This window comes from Phaethon aethereus (genome assembly GCF_964289735.1).
Source record: "Phaethon aethereus genome assembly, chromosome: W".
Taxonomy (NCBI): domain Eukaryota; kingdom Metazoa; phylum Chordata; class Aves; order Phaethontiformes; family Phaethontidae; genus Phaethon; species Phaethon aethereus.
The window spans coordinates 5047756-5074857 of record NC_138581.1 but is presented as its reverse complement, the minus strand read 5'-3'; the positions used below and the strand labels follow the sequence as shown (position 1 = coordinate 5074857).

General features: G+C 44.1%; 1 protein-coding gene across 3 annotated transcripts in view; it reads right to left on the bottom strand.

The window, feature by feature from the left end:
* Positions 1-24965: 24965 nt before the first annotated feature.
* The window catches only part of LOC309415266 (alpha-2,8-sialyltransferase 8E), a gene marked incomplete at both ends in the record, with an annotated part of 42219 nt that continues 40082 nt past the window's right edge, over positions 24966-27102 (bottom strand). For all 3 annotated transcript variants that reach the window (XM_082012733.1, XM_082012734.1, XM_082012735.1), the window contains 2 exons: positions 24966-25434; positions 26424-26516. In XM_082012733.1, coding sequence (XP_081868859.1) covers positions 24966-25434; positions 26424-26516 — 562 coding nt within the window. The remainder of the gene's footprint in view (positions 25435-26423; positions 26517-27102) is intronic.

Sequence of the window (27102 nt, the reverse complement as noted above, 5' to 3'; positions counted from 1 at the left end):
CTGTGCTGAACACTGCAATAACTACATCAAGAGGGAAAGTCCTTGCCCCAAAGGCTCTGTGTAGACAGGAGAGACACAAAGCTAGTAGGGCAGTAGCACAGCTATGACCACTGAGCAGGTCACCACGGCCAAGCTGGGGGCACCTCCTGACTCCATTAGCTGCCCTGCTCTAGCAATCACTGAGTCACCAGCAACAACATGCACCAAAACCCCAAAATTTACTGTTTTCCTATTTTCCTTGCTGTGTGCAGCCACCTGCATGTAGGGAACCAGGTTCGGGGCCGGGGGGGGGCCATAGATGCTCTTCACAAACAACTAAAGCAGTAGTGGCTCCTGAACAAGCTGATCATGAGCAAGTTTAAGGTTTTCAACATCAGAGCAAGGAGGTTCTCAAACAGTCCCCCAAAAACAATAGTGGGCACAAACACACAGATGGACTTGGCAGGGGTTTGCGGCCTTCATGGATTAAGTACTTCATGGGTTAAGCTGGAACTGGACTTGGTGATGCATGTGGTCCCTTGCAACCCTGCATCCTCCAAAATAATCACGTTGTGAGCAAGTGTCATTACAGTGGCACGTCGCAAGATCAATTCTTCGCAGATGGTCCATGGCTCATCATCCTGACATTGACTTACTAGTGTTGTCTGTCTTGATGGCACTTCACCATTCCCAGGGCCTGATCCAGCCATCATTTATACCAATTACAATTAGCAGCACTTGCCCCACCAGGGGACTTGTCCCCACCATGGGTACCTGGTCATAGAATCATAGAATGGTTTGGGTGGGAAGGGACCTTTCAAGGCCATCTAGTCCAACCCCTCTGCAGTGAGCAGGGACATCTGCAACCAGAGCAGGGTGCTCAGAGCCCCGTCCAGCCTGACCTGGGATGTTTCACAGTGCCAGAGTCGGGCACTCAAACAGAAGATCACTGGCCCCAGCTCACCTGCTGTCAGCCTAAGCCTTGCAGATGAACACTTCGATGCAAAAGCAGGTCATTCACATCAGCTGCTCAGCTACCACGCGGTAAGTCCTGCTCTTCCTTCAGCCCCAGATGCTGCTGCTGCCCTGTGACGCATATGTCCATGTACCTGGGCAGGGCTTCCCAGCTGGGGCCCATCTCAGCTAAATATGTGCTATAGCTGTCCACATGCCAGCGGCCCACCCCACACCTCTGCCAGGGTCGATGGAATACTGCTAAGACGAGGCGTCTCCACGCGCAGGGATGAATCCCACCCAAGAACACGCAAGGGTGGCCCTGCCTTTTCCAAATCCAGGGGATGCAGAAGTTCTAACAAAGAAATTTTCATACCATGATCACCTACTGAAGGTATTGCTTTCTGCCCATCGCACATCTTCACGCTCTTCTGCGACCTATCAGAGGTCTTCTGCTATTGCTGTACAGATTGGATCCTTTCTTCTTTTTCTCTCGCGGGCAGGATAATAGCCCATCACTGATACAAGGCAGGAAGCTTACAGTAACAGCTCTGATCGCCGCCGGACGCAGCCGTCAAACATACGCTACAAGGAAGGTGCAAAATCGTACAAACACTTTACATACATCTCCTAGCACCCGCTGGAGGACCTGGACTGACACAGCTACTTTCATCTCTAAACCCCAGAAAATATAATTAAGAGCTCTTTGCAGACAGGGCCTCAAAGAGGGAAGGTCAAAGGTCTTGCCAAAAGTCTGGGGTAAAGATAGTGTCATGCACTGAAAAAGGACCCCATCTCAAGCTGTTAAAAACAATCATTTCTTTGCAAAGCACCTTGGACATGAAGCACACCAAACATCTGGCGTCTTTTCTTTCCAATTTGTGCGTTCAGCACAACACATCAGCCATTGATCAAGCCCAGCTGAAAGTCCTGTGCCTTAACTCTGCCCTAGGAGAGATCAGAGAGGATGGAGAGCTGAGAACAGCTGCAAAACTGCTGGGGTTTTATTTCCTTTAAAAAAAAAAAAAAAATCAAAGCTTTTTTTTTTTGCAATCCTGTCCAGACATGTGTGTTGTCTTCATCTTTTCAAACACTAATCATCCCCAGAAAGCTTACAACACAGCTAAAGGTTGAATTTCCAAGACCTGTTGTTTGGAAGCTACCAAAGCAAAGCCTTTTGTAGTGCTTTTGCAGATTGGAAGTGTTTTTACTCTTACAAACGCCATCCCAACTATGATACTGGATTTCAAGTGGTGATTGTGAGTCTGCTTACACACGTGGGCTGAATGGGTTTATTTCTCTCTTTTTGTTCACACCAAATCTCCGAGTCACGCTGGTGGCATTGCCTACCTCTCATAACGCCATCCTCCTCCTCCCCCCGAAGATCCTTACCTTGAGGAAGAGCTAAGATTTTGCAGCACACAAACTACTTGAGACGGGCACTGAAAGAAAGTCAACTTTCGGCCAAAGTTTCTTCACTCGGATATTGTTTCGCCTCCATTCTTGTATCAGTGATAGAATTACGACCAACAAAAATATTTTTGCTAAGAGGATTAGTTTAGAAGATTTCTGCCAAGGAGGATTAGAGGCATTGTTACAAACTGCCAAGAAACAAGAGTGCATGTGTGTCTGGGAAACGATAAAAGTAACATAATTGCTGCTGAACTTGCCCAGATAACACCAAATAAATACAAAACTTTCTATTAAGCTGACATAGAAAAGCTCGCAAAGTTACAGGGATCCAGACCTAACCCAAGAAATATTAATAACCCTTATCTGTCTGTGCCATGGATTTACTCTCAGGCTGTCAGAGCTCATCTAGTTATTTCCTGCAGGACTTGCTGCTTGCTATACCTTATCTGAATAGGGCTGTAAGAAGCTGTAAGCATGCAAATACGCTTCCCCAAAATGCACTACACCAATTGCCTCCCCAAGTATCCTCTGTATTATTTGTCCGGAGGTGACTCCATCGCAGCTGCAGAAGTCATCTCCATCCCACGACGGATGCAAACACTCAGGTCCACATATAATGTTAGGGAACCAGATAACCAGCCTGCCCTGAACTTTATTTCTGAGGCCGATTGATTTCTTGCCCCCTCTGAAATCAAACCACCCTCCAGCATGACAAATCCAATGGGCTATCCAGAGATAAAGCTCTGCCTCAAGACAAGACATGCTTGGCTACCTCCTGCCAGCAGAATGACTAATAAATTATATTACAGCACAGGTGAGCAGCAATCCACGTTTAACACCTATTTGCACTGACATTTCTACCTCTCATGGTAAACAGCTGGATTTTGGTCTAGTGACCCCAGATCCGTACAGCACTGAGACTGGTCAGATTGGATGGCAACATTTATACTTGTAGTTAAATGTATTTTTTAAAAACAAAGCTTCCAATATGAGAATTCAGCATAGTCACAATAATGGTTCATCATGGTCCACGTCTGACTTCATCTCCCAACATCACCTTTCGTGTTGATGCCTGCTAGATTGAAGCAAGACTGAGTTTGGGTGCCCAGGAAGGCACCGGCGCACAGAGACCATGCCGAGATAAACTAAGCTGCTTGACTTGTTAGTTTTCAGGCACATTTCCAAGCTTTTCACTACTCTTGTTTGAACTTTCTAACGTTTTGCAAGCTTGATGACGAGACTATTGCAGGGGTGTTATGTCAGAGCCACACAGGGACCCCTATTTCCACAAGGACACTTCCCACTGCAGTAGGAGTTCACGGTAAACCTTGTTTCATACCTGTGGACTTCTTTCATGTATTGAAGATCAGATATTTATTTATTTTTCAGCCTGTAAAATGTAGATTAAGAGCCAAAAGTACCTAACTGAGAGTCTGGCTCAAAACCCAACCCATCGAGCCTCCCGAGAAGGTTTTGCACCAGCCCTGCCATACCTGGCACGCAGAAGTACCTGGGCAGAAATCCCCACTGCTCTGTGTTGTAGTACCAGCTACGCAGCTGTCAAGAAGCAAACAAGCAATGACAGGTTTTCACGCTGTTAGCTTCAAAATTAGATTCCTGGAAATGCTGTTTTAAGCCCAACTCCCAATATCCACCTACATGATCATAAATAAGCATGGCGTTACCACACAGCTAAACTCCAGGAACAAGAGGAGAAGGGCGGTTATTCGTGTTTCCTACCTGCTAGGAGAAAGGGACAATATGGCAGGAGCAAAGAGAGCTCGTCTATGTGCATATATATATGCACAGGAAGAGTATACTAAGGACCAACAGCAACTGAAGCACGTACACAAATGAAAAGGAGAGAGAAAAGTAACCCAGCCCAGCCGGCGCTGCCTTTGCGACGGACTACAGGACACAAAGGATGAAGGTGAACGAGCAAGGCAGACGTACAATATCAAACAGGTGAAATAATCTGCTACGAAAAAACCATGGAGGGCACCTTTCCAATCAAAGATGAAGAGGGACATGGTATTACCGCACATCCCCGGTCTGGGAGTCATAAGTAAGTCATAACCCATGCTGAGGTCAGCTCTGCCGACCAACTGAACCGAGAAGCCAACTGAAAGCAAACCAATTCCCAGCATTTTCTAGGGGGCAAAGGCTCAGTTCAGAAAGCGCTTTTGCAGCTGATCAACTCTAAGCATGTAATTCAGCCCACGGGGTAGAATCCTGGCCTTAGTGGGAAGCTCTTACTGAACCGGATTGAGGCAAGATTTTGCCTGTTGGGCTTTGTGAGGACTTGGGGCCTTCCCTGAATCCAGACGGGAATTTCAGCTCTTTGCAGAGAAAGCATTTGTGCAATTTCTTCACAAAGAAGTTGCACAAGGCCAAAATTTCCAAGTGTTGCTGTCCTAAACCGAGGCATGTTTTCACGGGGGCTGGACAACTTCAGCTCCTGTCTTCTCAGACCCATCCTGCCATAAGCCAGCACCTTGCAGCCAGGTGCGGTTCCCAGCTTTAGCATCTCAAGCTTGGCTTGTGATGGCTTGGCTTGAGACTTAATGTCATCAACCCATCAAAGTAATTGAGTACCTCCTTCACTGCAAGCCTGTCTGCAGTCTCACTGGAGCTAGCGCTTGCCAAACTAAACAGCCCTTTAAATGTTATGGTGGATGAAGTTCACTGCTGCCTCGTTCATGGGGAACGCGATGCTCTTTGTAGCATGCGCTAGATAAGCAGCCACTTACTGCATTCAGCTCTTTAACCAGAAGACACACAATTCCTTCCCCTTTTGCGTAAACTCTTCAAGTCAGAAGGTTTTCTGGAAAAATTCCCCAGGACATCGCTGATTGATGTTTTCTTCAAAGGCCACCAGTTCCTGCTGGTGTCACTAGAAGAGCAGCCTATGCAATCCTGCCGGGCTCTGGGCAGAGCTGAGGACATGCCTCCCCTCATTATCCCTTGCCACAACATGGAACAGTCGCCAAGATATTCAAAACCATCAAAAATGGGGGTGACAAGCAACATATGATATTTTATGGAATCCTTAATGTTAAGCTGTTAACACACCCTCATACATGCATACTTCAGCATTAACATTTTTGCAACATGCTTAACCAAGAGCTGTCGTCAAAGTATAACTTTAGCTAACCTAGACCATTGCACCTCACCCACCGTGGGAGGTCAGTGATTAGGACCATGCAACACTCTGCTTGGGTTCCCTTGGGTTCCAGGCCAGCAGACACTAAAGATGTGCTTAAAATTAAGCCTCAGACCCCAGAGTCCAAATTAGGGATGCCAGCGGTGACATTAGAGCTGTTCAAAGAACAGGGCATTGCTCCAAAATTCAACAGCATGTTGTCTCCAATGCATAAAGAACAAATCATGCCTTTTCTTGAGACACACATCTTGTCATGAGAAGGTACAAAGCAGAACAATTCAAATATAGAGTTAATAGATGGCTTGTGAAAATATAACTCTTCTTGGTCTTTTGACAGAGACTTTTAAGATTTACTAGCACAACATTCACATGCAAATAAAGATAAATAAAGCAGGGAAAGCACAAAAGGCTCCTCACCCTGTACCATTTTACCATCAATTTTTTCAGCACAGTTCAGCCCTTGCTGCCAGGGCCAGATCTTCAAGTCTGTATTAGTCTGCATTATTTCATTTAAGGTATTAAACAATAAACCTCTCATTTCACACTGCAGCAGCCTGGGCTACACACCCCCACGATCATATGGATTTGGGGAAGTTTACTATAATCATAAGCTATCAAGTCACCACATAAGCTTTTATTTTCCCATTATTAACTTACATAAATTCAGCTCCTTTGAGGGCAAAGCTGTGGCAGAGGAGTGAACAGAACACTCTGCTCCTCTTTGCCTCAATTTATGCATATTTTTACAAATATTCTCCACCTGTGCTAAAGAGCAGCACTCATTTTTTATCTCACCTGCCTTTTCCTGCAGAGGACAAGGTGGTGAGATTTTAAAAAAAATGGTCCCAGTTTAGGTTTTCTACCTGACTGCAAAATATTGGCATCAGGCTCAAGACAAACAGAAGCTGTTTCAGCATTCCTTTGCATGCCTCCAGCCTCAAGACTTTTTATCTGCATATTTTAGTTACATTCTCCTTACAAAGATAAAAGAGTCTTAAGGTTTGGGGTTTTTTTTCCCCTTCTGTAATTCTGGTGGGTAAAAAAAAAAAAATTACATTATAACCTTTGGATATACCACAAATTGACTTTGTTGGGACTCTCTTGGGGGAGGGAAAAGGAGTCTGAGCGCATCTAGAGTTTGGGGTATAAAAGACAGAAAGGTGAAAATTGTTACTCTACCAGCACACCCACCAGCAGACTGGAGCTTCTTTCCCCACCACATGGTGATTGCTCTTGCTCTACTGGTGCTCAGCCGGTTCCCATCTTCAGCTGCTGGTTGCAGATTGCTAAATGAAGCCACCTGAGAGAGAACACCTTCTTCCCCAGGTCTCAGGTGCCCTCAGCAGAGGAACTGGCCAAGGCAGCCAGGAGGGGAGTCAGGGTACTTACGTGCCAAAGGCATCTCAGCTCTCTCTCAGCTGAGAGCCCTGTCAGAGTTAATGAGAGCTTTAAAAAAATATGAAGCCAGCAAGGACCTATTGACCTCTGAGAGATGGTGGGGAGATGATAACATGGCGGGGAGGGGAGGAGGAATAATTAATTGCACATTAAGCAGATGTTCTGCCATTTCAGGCTTCACCCATAATTTCATTTCTCCCATTTAACTCACCTTGACTTTCTCAATATATTATGGACTAGATCCATTTTATCTTTTCATATAAAGGAGGAAAACCCCTCCGGTTTCTGACTTTTAACATCAGTACAAAGAACAGGAAAATCCCCTTCTCAAGGCACAGAGCAGGTTTGTTTGATGGTCTATCCTATACAACAGATAGTATCTTCAGTCCTGAAGTTAAATAGACCTTAAGGTATTTGTTTGGTTTTCAGTACTCAGACGTGAGCACAGATATCCTCCCTCTTTCCCAAGCATTTTCTGCTTGGGCAAAGGAACAAAGAACAACTGGGGAGAGCTGTGCATGATGGCCAGCTTCACCTGCACTCGACCAAAGGACAGGTCACCACTTGCAACAGAAACAAAATTAGGTCAGTGCAGAAGCCTTAGGAAAACATGATCCAGAAACCCTGGTTTGAAGACACCATCTGAAGTTCTTCCCCAGGTCACAACTCATCAGATGTACTTTCTTTTGGAAAAGGAAAAGTTTTCACTGTAATTAAAACAGTAAATAATGAATTATGCACCTGGTTTTATGAAGATCCATCCATCGCTGCAGGCCAACAGCAAACTTGAGCAAGTGATGTCTCACGAAGTCTCTTTGGAAGAGCAAATCTTAAGTCTTAATATTGAACTTTGAAGACATTAAACATCTCAAGCCCACCACAGGGTGTTACGGGGGGGGGTGTTAGGGGAGTTTCTGCTCAAGCACTAACTGGAGCGGCACTGCCAGCCTGCGACACAGCATGGACCAGCAGGTCCCAGCCAGGCACGTTCACCCTACAGCATACCACACCTCAGAGAGAAAATACTGAATTTAGGCCTTGTTTCGGTTTACTTGTTACGATGGCAAAGCACTTTTCCACAAATGGTTGTTTATGAGCATGCCCCAGTTTTCAGAGTTTGTGTATATGTGAGCACATATTGAAGTAGTCTTTGCTTTATTGGCTTTTATAAATGCAAAAAGACAAACCTTGGAACAAATAATGGAGCCAGTTAGTGAACAAAACTGCTTCAAAGAGCTAAAGGACCGAAGTATTAGAAATGTTTTGAGTCAGAAGTTCAAAGTCTATTGTTTGAGATATAAATCATAAGTTAAAGGGGTAATGGGAAACATAGTCCAAAAGTCAGTCTGAGTTAGACTTTGGAGTTTAATAAAGAATAAGATATATTGCAACATGGATTTCCTAAACAGAGAGAGTTCCTGACTAACCTCAGTTCTCTCTCTGATTACTGCCTATTTTTAAATAAATTAAAATATGCCAGCTCTCTTATATTTGCAAGTTAGTCTGGATTAAGTTGCAAAGTAGAAAATAATTCAGCTACAGAAGGTGTGGACTGATTCAAGCATTGTTGGGCAGTGAAGAGGAGACAAGGGGTCTTGCTGAAAGGAGAATCAATGAACCAGAGCTTATCAAATGGAAACCCAAGGGGTTGTGTGTGAATGAAAGGTATGGACCTAATTTAAAGAAAAAAATTACAGGAATAATCAATATGAAAGGAAAGGTCTTTTCATTCCTTTGAATTAAAATATGTTCCAAGCATACGGAGAAGCTCCAAGCACATGGGACCAGCTCCCAGCACCAGCCTGCCCACCTCATCCTTCTCACCCTGGGCCTCCTATCTGGCAGCTGATTGCGTCGGGTTCTTTGGCCTTTTTAGGTCTTTTTCATATCAGTCCCAGTGAATGTGATAATGAGAGGAAAAATGCTACTCAGGTGCTGCATTAATATCCTCATTGAAAAATAAAATTTATGCTTGGGAAATTTTTAGATGTGGTTCATTTGGCATGCCTTTGATCTGGCAACAGTTACCCCTTCTAGATATACCTACCCCACCAGAGAAAACTCCCCAAAAAGCAAGAAATTTGGAAAAGCATGCAGACAACCCTCGTTCAAATCAGAGAGCAAGTTATCAGTGGGGTGAAGATAATGTTTCATCGCACAAGCATCAAGGCCATAGCAATCTTGAGCTGCTGGATTCAGCAAAGAGCAGAAGAACCGTGCTGTACCCCCCTCACTTACACAGAGCACCTACCTAAATCCAGTACAGCTGACTGGCTTGGGGACAATATTTTAGATATTTTGCCATTAAAGCCAGATTTTCTGCATGGTTGTGAGCTATTGCCCATGGGGAGCCAAGTTCTCTGCCTGCACAGCCAGGATGGGTGGCCCAGCACCACACTGATGGACCCACAAGTGCCGTGGGAGGGCACTGACTTCCCAAACTCTCTCACATACAGCCAGAATATGGATTTTTTTGAGTAGCCTCCATCTGACACAAGCATGAGTTAGCTCAAGCCATAACCAAACACCTCAGATGGTGATAGTGGTGATTGCCCTCGTGTGCCTTAGGTCTCCCTGATTAGCACAGGTGGAGAAAGGCAATGGTGAAGGACATGTCTTTGGAAAGATAAAGGCAGGGAAGACATGCTTAGAACAAGGAAAGCAGCACACAGGTGGTAGGCAGGGACACTAACAGCCTCAAGCAGGGCATATTAGAGATGATGGCCAGAAATGTCTTTGCATGGACTCTGTTGCTTTCCTTCCCTGGGCTTTTCTTTGGCCAGGTTGGCTCTGCCTCCTCTTGCCAGAGGTAATGGAGAGCTGACTGCATCGATATTTTGAGTTAGATTTTAAGCCAGTGAAGCTCCCACACTCCCCCCAGCCCATTCCAGTCTGTAATTTCACTTTGAAGAACATCGGAGTAATGTGAAAACCCACACCAACCATTTTCTGCAGGGTGATATTTTTATATATATGATTTCTGGACTGTGGATTGCAAAGGTATTAACTGACCCTAGTGACCAGAGTTTGAAGACTAAGGTTGCCTCAGTCACTGTGGATCTGATCATCTTTGGTGTGCGTGCCTTGCTCTGCTTTCCCATCAAGCCCTTCTCCTGAAGAAATACCTAGGAAATATGTAAGACGTATCTCTGTGTTATGAATAAAGCAGCAGCATTAATACTTAAAGTACTTAATAACCATCTATCAAGTTATGGCAATAAAGTAAATTAATGCTCCCGAGTCCTGATTTGGATCTCGCTTACACGGGTGTTACTGCACTAAGACTGTTGGTTTCGGTTGGGTCATTTACAGATGAATAACTGAGGTTAGCCTGACCTTGCATTGCTCTAATAAATACAGTACAGTAACAACAGATCTGGAGTCAAAAGGAGTTTGCCACTGGTTGCAACAGTAGCAGAGTATAAATAATACATGGATATTAGAAAAGCAATTACGTCCCAGTATCAGAGCCCATCTCATGAGCACACACTGCGCTGCAACACAAGCTGGCTCTGTGGGGATGAATGCCCTTTCTAAACTACAGCGTTACAGATCAGCTACGTACTCACTTTGGTTCTGTAGCAGTTATGCAAAACAGGAGACTGCTCCAAGTTTAAGGTCAGCCCGATTTTATTTTATTTTTTTAAATAGATCCCTTTAAGGACATGAGTTCATCCTCCAGAGAAAACAAAGCCTAACCTTGGCCTTGGACAGGCGCAGGATGACGTCTCCGTTTAGCTCTAGTGCCTGTGGGATGATGCAGAGGAGGGAGAAGAAAGGCAGGATGAGGCGCGCACAGGGAAATGTGATCATTCTGATGCCATTTTGGAGGAACAAAACCAGTACTTGCCTCAGCTGGTAAATTTGGGGTGTGTTTCTGCAAACAGAGCCAGGGCAAGGAGCCCACTTGTAGCCTCTACACTGGAGATGCCTAAAATTAGGAGAGATTAATTTCACGCTAAGTATTGTTGGTTTGTATTTGCAGGAGGTGCAGTCTCAACTGATCTCTGTCTCTGTTTTTCTGGCAATAAACTGAGAATATGAATAATTTACAGCTAAGTTCATTAATGTTACTCAAGCTGTTGGAGATCAACGGCCAAAGAGGGAAGACAAGTTCTCACCTCTTCATCACCTCTCTATTTGTGATTGTTTCTCAAATGGTCAACAAGCAAGACCTTGACCTCAGCTTTGGACAAAGCCATTTGCTACTTGGCAGAGATCTCATTTACCACTCAAAAATAGTGAAACAACACTCTAGAGACGAGCCACATTCAGTTTTCTTGTGCAAAGAGTATGATTGGACTTAAAAAGAGATGGTCAAGGCTAACAACCCAACCAGACCCATCTAAGTATATGTGATTTCTGGTTGGGTTACTGGGAGACTTTAACAAATACCTGTCCTTCATAGGAAGCCCCTTTAAATAGCTATAATCGTAGTATAAAATTATGCAGCAGAAAACAATATTTTTTAAATCAAAATAATATAGGATAGGCTAGGATAAGGGGGCAAGGCCAAACTATCTTAATGTCTTCTGAAGCACACACTGTAAAAACATACATTTGATCGCTCAGTGAACGCATCTTGCTTGCTTTTCCTGCTGGTTATTAGTATAAAATTAACAATCAAAAGGCTTATAGATTAAAAAGTTGTTAAGGTATAGGTTAATTTCTCCCCAGAAATTAAATCTTTTCCTCATGCAGCTATAAAGTTTGCTAATCATAACAATATATTTTTCAAGGAAAATCTTATCAATACTTACTAAAAATTTGCACTAGGGATGGTCAAAAATACTCAGTGCAGAAGATGGAAATGAGCTGTGCCACAAAGACCCACAGCTGATGAGAGTTCCGTGCATTAAAGACCCTGCAGAGGACATTCAGCATCTTGTGAGCTGGTTGAAAACTCACCCAAAAACTTTAATAGTAAGAGCTTACAGAGATGAAAATGCTTGCTGCTTGTCCAACCGAACCAAGTTACGTTTTATGTGTCTTACCAGCCTCTTCCCTGTGACAGTTTAGCATCAGCCTTGGCAAAGTGTTCGCAAATTCACTGGGATAAAAAAATGTTAAGATAGCAGAGCAGTTCTTAGGCAAGAGTATTTAATATTTTGGAGTCAAGAGCACCTGTTGACATGATTTCTCATAGGAAGGGTAGTGTAAGCCCCTGCCTGTGTCTGTCAGTCCCTCTCTTCCACCCTCCAACTCCTGTGCTACGTTTCAATTGAGGCCGTGAAGAAGTCAGTGGTTCCAGAGACAGTCTCTTCCTAGGTAGTTTATGGAGAGATTTTAGGGAAATAAAGAGCTATTGTGGATAGTCCACATATCCTTGTGGTTTCATTATACTGGAGAACTTGCAAAAAGGAGAAATCTCAATCAAGGAGGGGTGTCTCTGGTGTCTAATATAGCAGAAAGTCTGATTTAATCTCTTCTGTTCATTTAAGCATTCGTAACATCTCTTTGTTGGGTCAGTCCTCCAAGGTCCAATACAGAATAAACTCACTGCTGCCTTTGTTTAAAAAAAATAATCTGCCCACCATGGTCCATAAACCGGAGGAAGATGATTTGTCTCAGCTCTGGTGCACACAAAATCATTCTGGATGTGTTTTAGATGTTTTCAGCTTGTAGACATGCATGGTTCCTCCTGCAGTGATGAGTGAACATTTAATTCTGCTAGTAAGCTAAAGAAAGTGATGCCAGCATGTCTATTTTATATAATAAAGGCCTGTGCAGACACTGAGTCAAGATCTGCTGTCTGTAGAATATCGTATACATTGATTTTTACCAATTTTTCCTTATGCAGATGAGTAAGGCAATATACTGCTCAGATAATCATATAAACAGAACCAGAGACTCCATCTGTAACAGTCACTAATAAATACTGAAAGGCCTAAGGTGTTTTTCTACCAATGTTAACAGGTCTGTGATTTGAGGTGAAACAGCTCCAAGCCTTAAAAAATCAAAGCAGCTACTAGATATGAGCTAGTCATTACGGCTGTCCCTAAGAGTTTATGATAAACAAGAACGACAAGTCAGCATATAGCTCTAGGAGAAGGGAGCGGTTTGGAGAAATACTGTGTTTGTGCCTGGGTGGGCTGTACCCCTGCAGCCTGCGTGTCTGCAGTGCGCAAGTGGACAACCCTGCATCCTCAGCAGAAGAGAAGGTGGTTCAAGCGAGACCAGGAACCTCCTGCAGCAAGTTGCAAAGCTTCCAGGCAAGACTGGCTTTTGTGTTTCCTCAGTGGCAGGCAGCAAGGCAGAAGTTCAGACCAAGTCTGGTTCTGGGGCTGGTCCAAGTCTGGCGCAGAGTGATGTGTGGAGGCCCTGCAGCAGCCTCCTGCCTCCCTTCTCCCTCACCACTTCCATGTTACCTTGCCACAGAGAAAGCAAACAAGATTCCCAGAAAGGCAGGAGGAACAGTGAGATTCATCCCGCTTCAGCAAGGGAAGGGAGGTGGTGCAGAAAGCAGCTTGCACCACGCTGTCTTACTCCCTTGGAGAGGAGCAAAAGAGATGTAGCTGCACATGGCAGCCACCCTACATCTCAGGAGGAGAGAGGGCATGCACACATCAGATCTCCTGGTTATGGAGGTCTCCACACACATGGGGTGGATGGGGGAAAAAAACTGCCATCATCCCAGGGGTCTCCTCCCACAGGGGCCCCACCACCCGTGAGACCTTCAGTGGAGGCAAGCTGGTCATAAAATGGGCATGCCAGGTGAACAGAGAAGGACATTCAGCCAAATTCCCTCGCTGCTCCAGAGGCATGGCTATTCTTTCCCCAAAATATGTTGGATTTAACCAGTTTTATCTATGGGATACTTGGACCCTCAGAATTGGGAGGGGAAAAGGAGACCATGTCCTCTGGTTGCAAGGATAGCACCAGTTCTGCATAAGTAGCTGGTACTCCATAAAGGAGAAAGAGAAATATCTGATGGTAGTTAATTTTAATTCAAAGAGCCTACTCAATCAGTTTTCCACGTAGTAAGACACTGAAATCCATCACTGTTGCATGACCTTTCCCAAATGTTGCCATGTGAAGCAAAGTTTCTGAGAGATTTATTGAAGATGTGATTGAGGAGACACTTCTTAAACAAAAAACCCCACCATTCTCAGTACACAGCACTTCATGAAACATATATACGGGAACTCAAAAATGCCATTAATCTTTTCAAGTGAAAGGGACACATGTTCCACCTCCATCATCCTGCACCACATGTTCACGGAAACATCCACGGAGCACGGCATTAGGGACTCAAGTATTTCAGTTTATCGTCTGATGGCATTTGCATTGAGCAGCAAAGATGGCAATTTTTTTGCAAAATTATCAGACACTCTCAGTACTTCAGCACTACTCAAGGGAAATAACGTGCTTGGAAAAATGGATGTTACCAAGATTAACTTTTACTGCCTAAAAGGCATTTGCCTGCCTGACCTGACTGCAGCCCACAGTGTTATCAAGTGCCACTAAGCAAATAGGCAGTGAGATAAAAATCAGAGAATCATTGAATCATGGAATCACAGGATGGTTTGGGTTGGAAGGGACATTTCAAGGCCATTCAGTCCAACCCCCTGCAGTGAGCAGGGACATCTGCAACCAGAGCAGGGTGCACAGAGCCCCGTCCAGCCTGACCTGGGATGTTTCCAGGGATGGGGCATCCACCACCTCTCGGGGCAACCTGGGCCAGTGGTTCACCTCCCTCAGTGTGAAACATTTCTTCCTTAGATCTAGTCTGAATCTGCCCTCTTTTAGTTTAAAACCATCACCCCTTGTCCTGTCGCTACAGGCCCTGCTAAAAAGCCTGTCCCCATCTTTCTTCTCAGCCCCTCTCAGCCCTGGCAGCTGCAGGAAGGTCTCCCTGGAGCCTTCTCTGCTCCAGGCTGAACCCCCCCAGCTCTCCCAGCCTGTCCTCCCAGCAGAGGGGTTCCAGCCCTCGGAGCGTTGCTGGGGCCTCCTCTGGCCCCGCTCCAGCAGGTCCATGTCTCTCCTGTGCCGAGGGCTCCAGAGCTGGACGCAGCCCTGCAGGGGGGTCTCCCCAGAGCGGGGCAGAGGGGCAGAATCCCCCCCCTCGCCCTGCTGGCCACGTGGCTTTGGGGGCAGCCCAGGACACGGTTGGCTTCTGGGCTGGGAGCGCACATTGCCGGCTCGTGTCCAGCTTTTCATCCCCCAGGACCCCCAAGTCCCTCTCGGCAGGGCTGCTCTCCAGCCCTTCATCCCCAGCCTGTGCAGATACCAGGGGTTGCCCCGACCCAGGGGCAGGACCCTGCACATGTCCTTGTTGAACCCCATGAGGTTCACATGGGCCCATGCCTCGAGCTTGCCCAGGTCCCTCTGGATGGCATCCTGTCCCTCAGGTGTGTCAGCCACACCACTCGGCTTGGTGTCATCTGTGAACCTGCTGAGGGTGCCCTCGGTCCCCAGGTGTCCGCTCAGATGCCTTGATGGCATTTCATTCACCCTGTCTGGGAAAAGGATGAACTTTTTTCCAAAAACTGACTCAAAGTCCAGCCAGGCAGAAAGACTGCAAAAACCGACAGTGTGATGGGCCTGGCTGTTAGTACATCTGAGAAGGTCTATTCTGTATTCTCCCTGCTTTGCAAAAATGAAAAAGAAAAGATGCTCTGTGAAAGGAAACTAGTGGATTTGAGCCCTTTTTTCTTTCTAAAGATGCAAAGAAGCCCAGAGAAAGCTTATTTTTGTTGATGAATTTTGTCATGCCCTATCAGACCAGTTAAACCTGGCCTGGCAGCAAACCTCGCATCTGGGAGACCCCTCGTATACCAGCATGTCTGGAGGTCTCAACAGGCAGCACCGAATCACAGAAACCGGAATGGACGGGGGTCCAAGAGCCCCTTGTCCTTCCTCTGCAAGAGCAGCTACCCCAACCTCAAGGACCAACCCGGTTTCTGACCCACTGGTGACGGAGAATTCAGTGGCTCCCCAGGAAACCTTTTCCAGTGCCAAGCCCTCGTTATCTTTCTAGTAAGCCCTTGCAGGTGCTGCCAGAGGAAGAGGGGTCGCAGGCAAGGGGTGGAGCGGGCAAAGATGTCCCCATTGGCCCCAAGGTGCAGGAAGAGGCAGGCAGAGAGGGGTGAGCACCCAGAGGTATGCTGTCAGCAAGGAGGGAGGACATCAGTGCCACGCTCTTTTTTTACAGCTTTGGGCAGAAAAGAGACACAAAAGGTTTCTGGACCTCCCATTTCACCTCCACGAGTTGTCATGAAATACAAAACAAAGCTGGTGGTGATGAGCTGAAATTGCCCATTGATTCTGCAGGTTTGTGAAATGATATCCGACCCATCCAGGAGAGGAAAAGACAGCGCCTGTGCACTGGGTAACAGTGTGGGTTTAGGTGATAAGAATAATCCGAGTGTGTTGGAGGATACGTACGTCATTCACTCGAAAGCAGATGAAGAGAAGGATTATTTTGTTAAGTATTTCAGAATTCTGATTTGCATCTCTGCCTTTCTACAGACAGATGTCTACTTAGGGCTATCACAGTTACTTGCAGACAGCTGGTGAGACACCCTCCTGTAGCATTTGTGTTGATTCAGTGGTAGGATATGGGGTCTGTATTGTTATCTCCAAGGTCTACACAGCCATCCATTTTCTACATCCCACCTTCAACAAAATACTCATGCTCCCAACTCCTGGTTAAGACCCGAACTTGCTAACTCAACAGTTTTTAGCTGTAGAAAAAAATTAGTGGATTCTGAGCTTCTACAAGTAGGAAGCTTTGGCACTGACATCCTTGTAACCACGGTGTCTTCTCCACCTGAAAAGGTGCCCATGGCAGCAGTTATACACACTTAATGGAATATTTTCCCTCTCTGTGACGGACAATAGCTCCTTTATGGATTTAAATGGTTTATTCCTCTATCCAGACCCTCTGGGAGAGCTTAGAGATGGCTGAAGCCTTAGAGCAAGAAAACAGCTAAGTGATAAAAATTACCTGACGGCTCGCACTTCACCACCCAGGAGTAGATTCTAGTTAGCAGTGCTCATCACAGCTCTAGAGCTGGTTGGAAAAAAAAAGGGTGAAAAAAAAAGATAAATAGAGATTCATGAAGCTTTTATTCCAAGAGGTGATGCCTGTGATGCCTGTGGTGGAAGAAAGGGGGTCAGCATCTGCCCTGGCTCCACCTAGCAGGTCCCACAACCCAAAGACACCTTGCTGGGTGCCCTTGGGAGAAAGGAGCAGCTCACAAAAGCAAAAGGAATCAATTTGTCACACGAGAACAGAGGTAAAACCCAACACTTGGTACCACATAGTGTTGCTGAGGCCAAAAATACAAACTGGCAATACCTGCTTGAGAGAAAACCAGCAGAAGGGCCATCTATTACCTCCCCTAGGTCTTCTGCTCTTTCCCCAGGTATCCACTCCTGGGCACTGTCAGACAGACTGTGGTGAAACATCTCTGTAATTCACTACGGCTTTTTATTGAGACTTTCTCAGAGGAAAGGCTGCAAACGCCACTAAGGAAAATGATGGATGTTGCAGTCTTTAGGAAATGAACCATTCTTTGATTGCTTGCTTAGCTGAGCAATTTGCGATGTGATAGACAGCAATTATATCATCCAGTGTCAATTTGTCTATTCATTTTTCCCTCTCCACATGTTTCCTCTTCTTGATTGAATAATCACTAACAATAATCACAAGCAGCTGGGGGAAGGAAGTACATCCATCAGTTTTAATGTCAGCAGGAATGAGAACTGATTCCTCCAGCATCCACCACAGCTCTCCATCTTCAAAGTCATTTGCATTTTCCTTATACCATTGCTAATATCGAGATCATAATATTTCTATTACCTACTCCTATTTCAGTTTATAATCTAGGAACAACAGAACGCCACAGGAAAATACCCAGTTTCAAAAAATATATGGTTATTTTATCTGCTGTTCTGCATCCTGACAAAGATTTTCACATTTATGTTTTAATTCTCCTGATGCTGAGAATATTGATGGAAGTGTAAGCTCGTAAGCCTGTGGCTCAGCAAGATAGACCAGACCCAAGGAAGATGAGTTAATGTAAAGAGTGAGGACAGTAAAGGACAGAGCTGTTGGGAAGGTGTCAGTAGGCAAAACCCAGGACTGCAGAGGCTTTGTCTGTGCACAGATTGCTACTTCTAGCAATAAATGACCTTACTGTGCCCATATATATTGTAGGCTACAATGCAGAATGTAACATTGAATGTCCAGTGATCAAAATACCCAATTCTCAATTTATATGATTGTATAGCCCTACATATACTTTTATATATCTGTATATACATCTATTATATCTTCATATAATTCTGCAGTGATATGCTTTAGTTATATGAACCAATTTCTACCAGCTGAGCTTCTGACTCTCTCTGTTCAGAAAATACAAAATGAGTTTGAAGGCACAAAAAGTGGCCCAAAGATTGCCTTTCCCATAAAACTGTAAAGTGGTTTATTCAATAGAATTAAATCATCTTTCAAACACAGTGACACAGACCAAAAAAAAATTACCCTGATTACTGTTTTAGTTATGGCTTACATCAATTGATAGGCTTTCTATTACAACCATAATACAGCTACAGAAACAGTAAGCAAAAATTACAGGGTGGAAGGCGCAAAGAAGAAAGGTGAGTCAATGGACACGAAGGACGAACATCAGCATGAAACTATCATGACTCTGCTTGGATTTCTCCACCCCCACCATCACCACCTTACAGAAATAACAAACATGAAACAAGCTTTATTTTTGTAATAGCCCAAGCTCCCCTGGCATGAAGACACACAGTTTTGCTGCAGTATTTCCAAACTAAGCCTTTTTTTTTCCACCAGCTGAAAACAGGGAACATATTCAACAGGCAGCAGCTGCTCAATACAATTTACATGGGCTGAACGTGGAGCTTTGATCAGGGACCTCACGGCTGACAACAAGGAGGACGCAGAAACAAAGCAAAAATCACCGTGTCCTGTCCCAGGTAGAGCAACTTGACCAACGCAAGGTTAACAAATGGATTAATTCAATTCTGCTTGCTCCCCAGTGCTAAAACAGGTAATAACCAGAGCCATATGGAGCACTGGAGACACTTCAGTGTCTTGGTCCATCAGACAGTTTCAAGTAGAACAGACATTTTGAGTATGTCAAACACAGTATCTGACTTTTCTGGCTTAACTTGTCACCATTTTAACATGCTAACACGTTTTACAGTGATTAGTACAGTTAAAAACGTACATCAATTTACCCAAAGATCAAACACCGAGAACATTTATGGCTTCTAAAGGGAAAGTCAGATGTATATCTGACAAATACCAACATCGGTAACGTATTTACAGCTTTCAATCCTTGAAGCGCTGAGGCAGATTTGTCTTTCTTTAAGTTTCCCACTATGGCCGAGTCCCTCATTTCCGACGTTTCTCAGATGCTCAGGGCGTTGGAGGTGCTGACGGCCTGGGACTCGGGCTCCCTCACTCTAACGCCTAGCGTACATTTGGATTTCCCTTAAGTTTATTTTAAAAAGCACTTAAGTACAATTGCTTGCTGATTTTGAATACCATGCAAAACAACACAGGGATGCCCAGCAGCCTCACCCACACTAGACAGGATGATAGTAAGGTATAAAATAATCACAGTCTGGGAGGGTTTTTTGGGAGGAGAAGGTTATTGGCTTGACTTACAAGCATTGGACTCGATGTTTTTTTCTATTGAAACCAAATGCAAACGTTTTGCTGGCTTCAAAGGGTATGGGCTGAATCCTGCCTTGAACGCATTCGTACCACTGATGAATTCCATGCTGGTATTTTAAAGCAAGCAGAAAAACACCTTTTTTTCTTGAGGCATACGATTCGCATACATACAGTTAGGTACAGAGGGTTCATTTGTGATTTGCTATGGCGATTTACACTACCACGATGAAATGTTTTGCATAGATGAGTTTGAAAAGATGAAAAGTGCCGAAATCTGGAAGGGAGAGTGACAGTCACACCGTTTCTGCTTCCAGATAAGTTTGTTCTTTACGCATACCATTAAAAACACAGTATGGCTACTGCACCCTATCTACAATATTTTAAAAAGTTTATCTGAAATCAAGTGAGTAAGAAACAAGAAGCTGCTCTTCCTGCCCACGATCGGGGCCTGTTTCTGGAGGCTTGCTCTGAAGTACACTGAACTTGCCACAGACTTCACTGCATTTTGGAAAAGGTGCTAAGCATAAATACTGATTCCTTTACTCCTAAAACCTCAGCTCACTCCAGAATGTCCCTAGGAACGTGGCCCTTAGGGACTGCCGGATTTTGCTGTTTCCTTCTTCATACACTTGTAAAAGCTCCAAAGTTCTCTGCACGCTCAGCTGCAAGTAAGATGGGGGAAAGGACCATTCCAGAGCTCTCCGTTATTTCACTACCCAAGCTTGTGCTCTCTAGGATCAGAGCTTTGCTGACAAGCCACCAGGCCTCAGAAGATTAAAAAGGACATATTCCCTCTCCCTCCACATCTCAGTGTTTTATCCACCTCGGTTTCCCTCACACAGAAACCAGAGATTGCTCCCTCCCGCCACGGGAAGCCGAGCACGGGCAGTCCGTCCATGTAGCTGCGTCACCACCAGTGGTTTTGCCTTCAAGGTCTGAGCGACGTTTCTGCTGATTCACCGACCCCCCCAGAGTGGACTGTTCTTAGAGTTGATTTCCTTCCGTCCACTACATCTAACCATCCCAAGTGAACATGACCTTTAAGTTATCATCAGTTGAGCCTGCATGGGCGCAGCTTTGGTCAGGGACCAGGGGAGCTACTCCTGGCCGCTGCCAGCTGGGAAGCTTCGTCTATCATCTCTGTCGTGTTACTCCACAGCGTTAAAGGCTCTAGACCAGAGCTGCGGTTGCAATCATCTCCCCATGTTCCCTTTACATCGCTTTTCCAGGCGACCATGGTGCCTCTCCTCCCCGAGATGGCAGCAGGAGGAGCTGCCACGGCATGGCTCTTCCTTTGCAAATCATGAGCTGGCTTTGACAACTCCGTTGCAATCACAAATATGCTAAAATATTATAATGGCCCTATCGGCATTTAATCCGTTCTGTCCAACAGCAAAGTTGGATTTCATAAATCAAAAGCAAGCAGCTGAACTATTCCGACTAAATTTTGACTAAATACTTCCTTTCCTTTGATGAAAGCACCGGCAGATTCATAAGCCTCCTCTGTTGACCTGACAATAAAGGAGAAGCAGTCCTAGTTATGTTTTTCTGACTGAATTTGCATTGCCAGTGTATGCAGATCCCAGGAACTTCTTAAGAGATTCTTCTAAATAATATGTGGAGTTGGGGATTAAACCATAACACTATGATTTTCTCTCTTGCTGTCTCAGATTTCATATCCTCAGCAACAGAGCTGGGATTACAGCTTGAGCTGAGGATGTGGTACCAGACAGCTGACAGCTTTTCCTCTTGGACAGATCAGATTTTTGTATCAGGGGATTTCTCTGGGGCCTGCAGCCTTTTCTGTGGGAAAGCACGACATGCTACGCACGCCCTTGACTTGCCCTAACAGCGTGCAGCAAACGCACCCAGCTTCCTGACAGTCATTTCTTATCACCCAGGTATACCGTTGTTCCAAGAAGGTTAAGATTGGACATCTGGAGCCTTGCCTGCATGGGAGAAGGGAAAACAAAATAGCCTCAAACTCAGACAAATTCTTGATGTCAAGAGAGTACTTTCTTATGCTCAGTACACAAAAGAATGATGGCAGAAAACAAGAAGGGTTCTTCTTTCTGCAACAGCCCTTCTTTTCATCTGTTTAAGCGGGACGGGCAGAAGCTCAGGCTGGTCAATGCTGGCTCACCCACCCCACGGTGGCATTGCACAGGTAATGACCTCCACGTAGTTAAAACCTCCTGGGCAGAATTTATATGCTACCTGTGGAGAACAGAGCAGCAGGTAGGATCCATCCTCAGACCCTGCTCCTGCAAGCTGCCACCACACCATTTCCATCCAACCCCACAGACGGTGCAGTACAGCAGCAGGAATCTGATTTTCTAGCGCCCAGTGCAAGGTAAAAAAATACCTGAAAGCTTCTGCATATGGCATTTCTGACAAATGTCATAGTTTTTCAATCATTTTTTGAGCAACACCTGAAAAATTAATTAAAAAGTAAACATGTTGCAACATGCATTTCATCTCAAGGACTGTTTTACATATATTTTGTTAAGTATCTTTCTGGCTTGCAAATCACTCCTTACATCTAACTATACACCTATGTACACCTGCACAGGCATGTCTGGGCCTGTTTCTGCAGTCCCTACACAAATAAAATACCCATCCACTTGAATGGGAGCTCTTTTCAGATAAATGTGGCAAGATTGGGCCTTTGGTGCATACATGCAAGTATCCTGCACACACATTTTAAAATTCTTAAAAAAATAGAGTAGCTATAGATTCATAACCGATCAAAATCTAAACACAGTAAAACTGCACTTATTACAGTGTAGCCTAAGTGAATTTACGTTGCTCATTTATATGAAGCAAACAAAGGAAAGGAAATGTCTGTGACCCTGTAATTATAGGTTAATTGTAATTACAGTTTTGCTTATCCTTTTGTCTGTCCAAAACGTCCAAAAGGATTTTTGCAACTAAAAAGAGGGATTTGCACCATTTCTTTCCAACATATGGATGCTTCTCAAGTGCTTTCCCATCCTTATTGAAGTATCTTTCGCAACATATCAGACTCCTTTCGGTGGCTTTTGTTCACTCCAACCCCTATAGTAAAGAAAAATCCCTTACTGGAGAAGGTAACCTTAGCAAAGCAGCAGCAGCAAAGCAATACTGAAGTCACTACTAGTCCCATACTCAGAATAAGGAGTAAGGGCTCTAGGTACCAGCTTCAGTGTCACTCCTGTTATCATAAAGCTTAATGCACAGCAAGATGGCCAACCCATGGGGTCAAATTGCTCTCTAAATAGCACTTTAATTACAGCACTTCATTATCAAAGCCCTTTGCACATAAATTTACAAAACACAGCAAAGACAAAGATCTCTTTTGCATATTAAATCAAGGAAACTCTCTCATCTACAAGTTCATTCTTAGTGTGCTGCACATTTCGCAGCTAGCTGATACAAGGTGGTGCTCACTAACGCACAGTATAACTCTTAAGACCAAAAACACACCACCACAAATATATAAAGCTTCAGCTACCCCTGGCTGGTATTTCCCAAGTGAGCTCTGACACCTTTATGAAGCATATGGGTTGCTTTTAAAGTAATCAGACCACCGGAGTCTAGTGTAAAGTCAAGGAAACACACTCTCACATACCGCCCAGGTCACCGCTGGTCAGTAGGGACTTTTGAAATGGTGACCATCGTGCTTCACTTCCTTTTTGATCATTTTATCTGTAGCGTGAGCAACTTTCACAGCTCTCAGCATAGCACAGAGGCTTTTAAAGGAAGCTTTGTGCATTCGTGCGTTACAAAACCAAAATCCAAGTCCAGATTTGGATTTAAACCCTCCCCCCCTGCAAAAAAAAAGGTATCCCTCATATAGACCTAGCACTTTAAACTCCAAATCCTTGATCAAAGATCTTGTAATCTAAGTAAGACCAGCCAAGGCACTGGGCAACAGCCCAAGTGCTTCAGACTAAGAACTTATACGAGGAAACTCTGTTCATTTAACTATGCCAGCACAGCCAAAACAGCAAACCTCACCCCCTTGTGTATGCAGCCTTACCAGTATGAAAGGGCATATACCAGCAGTTTACGACACCACAGTTCAGCAGCCAAAATAAATTCCAGCAATATGTGGCACCTTTTCTGCACCAGGATTTTGCCAATTTAACTGTATCAGGTGAAAAATTAAACTTGGCATAACTGACAGAGTTACACTGGTAACTTTTTTAAGAATACACCAGCCCTTTTACTATCCTAATAACATTCTCAACATACAAAAATGCCACGTTACGGCATCTGACACCTTGAGATGCATAATTTTAACATAACCATCATAATCCAAGCGACAAAATATCTTCACTGTATTTCCTGCCAGTACTTATGACAGATACCTGCAAGTATTTAACTCGACCTGCACAACAGTGAATCAACATTCAGATACTCTCACATCTTTAATAAAAATCAAAGAGGAAATGCTTTTTTCTACCTTATGCTGTGATATCTGAACAAAAAAATCAATGCAGAAAATATAACTATGGTAACCTCCTTGCTATTCAGCCTGAGAAAAGCTTGCAGAAGTGTGAAGGAGCACATTTCTTCAGTAAGGACTCCAATGTGAAGCTGAGATGGTCATCACTGTAGGAGAAAGCACACACATTGCTCATGCGTTAGCTAGAAGGAAAGCATTACAGAAAATGAGAAAGAAAACACGATCAGCAGAGGAGGCCAGAAATATAAGACACAAGAAGGAAGAAGAAACTCTAAAAGAATTGCACACCACGACCAACACATTACCTGTTGCTGTAAATGGGAGTTTAACATTCTCTTCTATCCTGGCTGAAAATATTCATAAAGTGATCTTCTTTATCCTAACACATCTATCTGCTATTTTTCACCAATACTTTGTGGCATTATGGAACAAAGACCTCAATTTATATACCTTCCCTTAAAACTATAATGCTAAAGAGTATTTTCAAAAACCCAAATGCCAGAGAACAGTGATTTCAATACAACCTGGCAATGCCCCAAGGTACTCAATTCAGAAACCTGTGTAAAGTCATATGGTCTATGCTAAAATTCTCCATCAAAAGTTTCTGATTCTCTTCAAAAGTTTGGTGCTTTTCTTCATAGTGAAATGATAACTATATTAATGTGCTCTGTTTATCCCTAAACTTATTGGAAATGTGCTTCTTATCTGACTTGCTTTCCAGGGCAGCGTATACCCTGGGACAGAAGAGTTTTGCTTCTCCAACACTGTTAGGGACACAATTCTGCTAGCAGGAAAGATGCTGGTATCCTAGATCCTATGGGATGCAATGCCTTGAGGAAATTTATATCAAACAATTATTGCATAATCTCAGGGTGTAATAAAACCCCCTACACCATACACAGGCAGCAAGCTCCTGTTACGCTTTTGCATCAGAGGAAGAAGTGTCCCTGTCAACAGCAGCTACAGGTTCCTGTATGAACCCGCAGGATCCCCTTGCTGTGCATGTGGAGGAAGTTGAAGATTTCTGAGGGCATAGCATGAAAACCAGGGCGAGGTTTCACATTGTCATAGTAGTGATGAGTTATAAAAATCCCTGAGGGGTTCATGGGGAAGGCCCAAAAGCCAAAAAGGTGGACCTCTTCACAGAGCTCCAGGGCAGCAGTCACCAGGATCAGTCCAGTGCTAATCCGCTTGGCCCGCACCCCTTGGCCGAGCCAGTAGCGTGAGACGTTGATGAGATACTGGGGATGAAAGTAATAAACAGCTTGCTGAGATTCAAAATCATCCAAGACATATTTGACACGGATTGAAACGTCTGTGTTGCGAGTGTTGTAGAAAGCTGGCAGCAGCACGGACGCGTTCTCGTAGACCTGGAGCACATCGTAGAAGGGTTTCCTCCATTTCTCCAGCTTATGAAATCTAAAGAGAAAAGGATGCGAGTGATGGTCAGACCAGCGCGGATTCGGTCTGGACCCAGCAGACAAGCAACCTCCAGTGGGCTTTTACTGAAACATTTCTGACAGGAGATAATTGAAATGACGTTTTGGTTAACAGGGGGAACATATTTAGATTTGTAGCCAAAGCACCAGTATGAAATGTACAGCAAAAATGCAGGGAATAAAAAGATATATATTTTCCCCTCTTTTGGCAGTACACTCATTAAACAGTGGACAAACTTTGTAGGCATTTCTGATCATGTCTTCACATTTTATTATAAGAAATACGTAATTTTTCCAAGGTTTGATCAGCTGTATAGTGCAATACTGTATAAAAAAGTGGCAAATACCAAAGCAGAGCAAAAACATTTCTAAAATGTCTAAATGTAACATTTAAAAGAAATTCACTATGCAAACAAATTATTTTATATTGCTTGAGAAAAGAAACACATTCCCACAGCAAGAACGGAAAGCAATAATTAGCCCCATGGTCCCAAACCTGTCAGCAAGGTGGCATTAAGTTATTAATAAATTTAGAATTAAAATAACTCAGTCAGTCCTAGCTACAAAGTTTAACTGACACTTCTTTAAAAACATATGACAATATGTGTTACTTTATTTAAGCGTTTAGGGTCGGATCCAGTTGCTTCCACCCTAAATGTTTCTGAGATGTTTTCCTGGGGCTTGCAACACGGCACAAGACTTCCAGAGGGAGGATGGCTCTGTCGTTATAATCCCAGCTCATCGGCTTCCCACCTTCTATCACCAATGTGCAGGTCTAAGTGTTTAACACATTTCTGTAAGTTGTTACAGATTCCATGTACGGAATAGCTTCAATTCAGAATGAAATCTATGATTCATAGCGTCAGTTTAAAGTAATATTGGGGAAATATTCTCTGTAACAGTTAGAATTAAGTGAAAGGTGGATTTGGAAAAGCAATAGGAGATGAAAATAGAAAAAACAGAAACGACCTCTCTGTAATTATACTGGGATTGACAGTCACGACATCAGTCTTTACCCCAACGTCGGGGAAGTATTTCTCAGATATAGGAGGCAAATTGCATCTATAAAGGAAAGAAAGCAGTAAGAAAGTTAAACAATTCCTTGAACCTTTTCAGGACTAGAAAGTAGAATTGATTTAAGCATGTCTTCCAAGCAACAAATCTAGAAACAGATTGAGAATTTAAAATTGTACCAATTATTGATGCCCAAACCATGCATTAAAGTAACAAGTTCTTAGGGGCTGTATGGAGACCATTCCTCCCCGAGTCTGCCAGAGCTGATCCTTTTTTGCAGATGTAGCCAACATTCACTCATTTTGCTTCTTTAATAGCAGTTCAGCTAGCTATTTTGGCAGTTTAGGACAAGAAATGGGATGAGCCCCAAGGACAATCAGCCCATAAAATCAAAGACTTCCTCAGCAACAGCTGAGCTGTATTCAATAATTAATAGATAAACCAGATCTATAACATTGCCTTTATCATGCTTTGTTTTATACCCAAGAGAATTTAGGGGAAATGCTCCCCAAGAGAGAAATCAGGCCAGTCCTAATTAATCCAAAACTATCTGTTTCCCCTTATACATATCTCCCGGCCGCAGCGTAAGAGCAGCAATTCTGACTCTGTGGATTCACCAGAGGATGTCAAACCT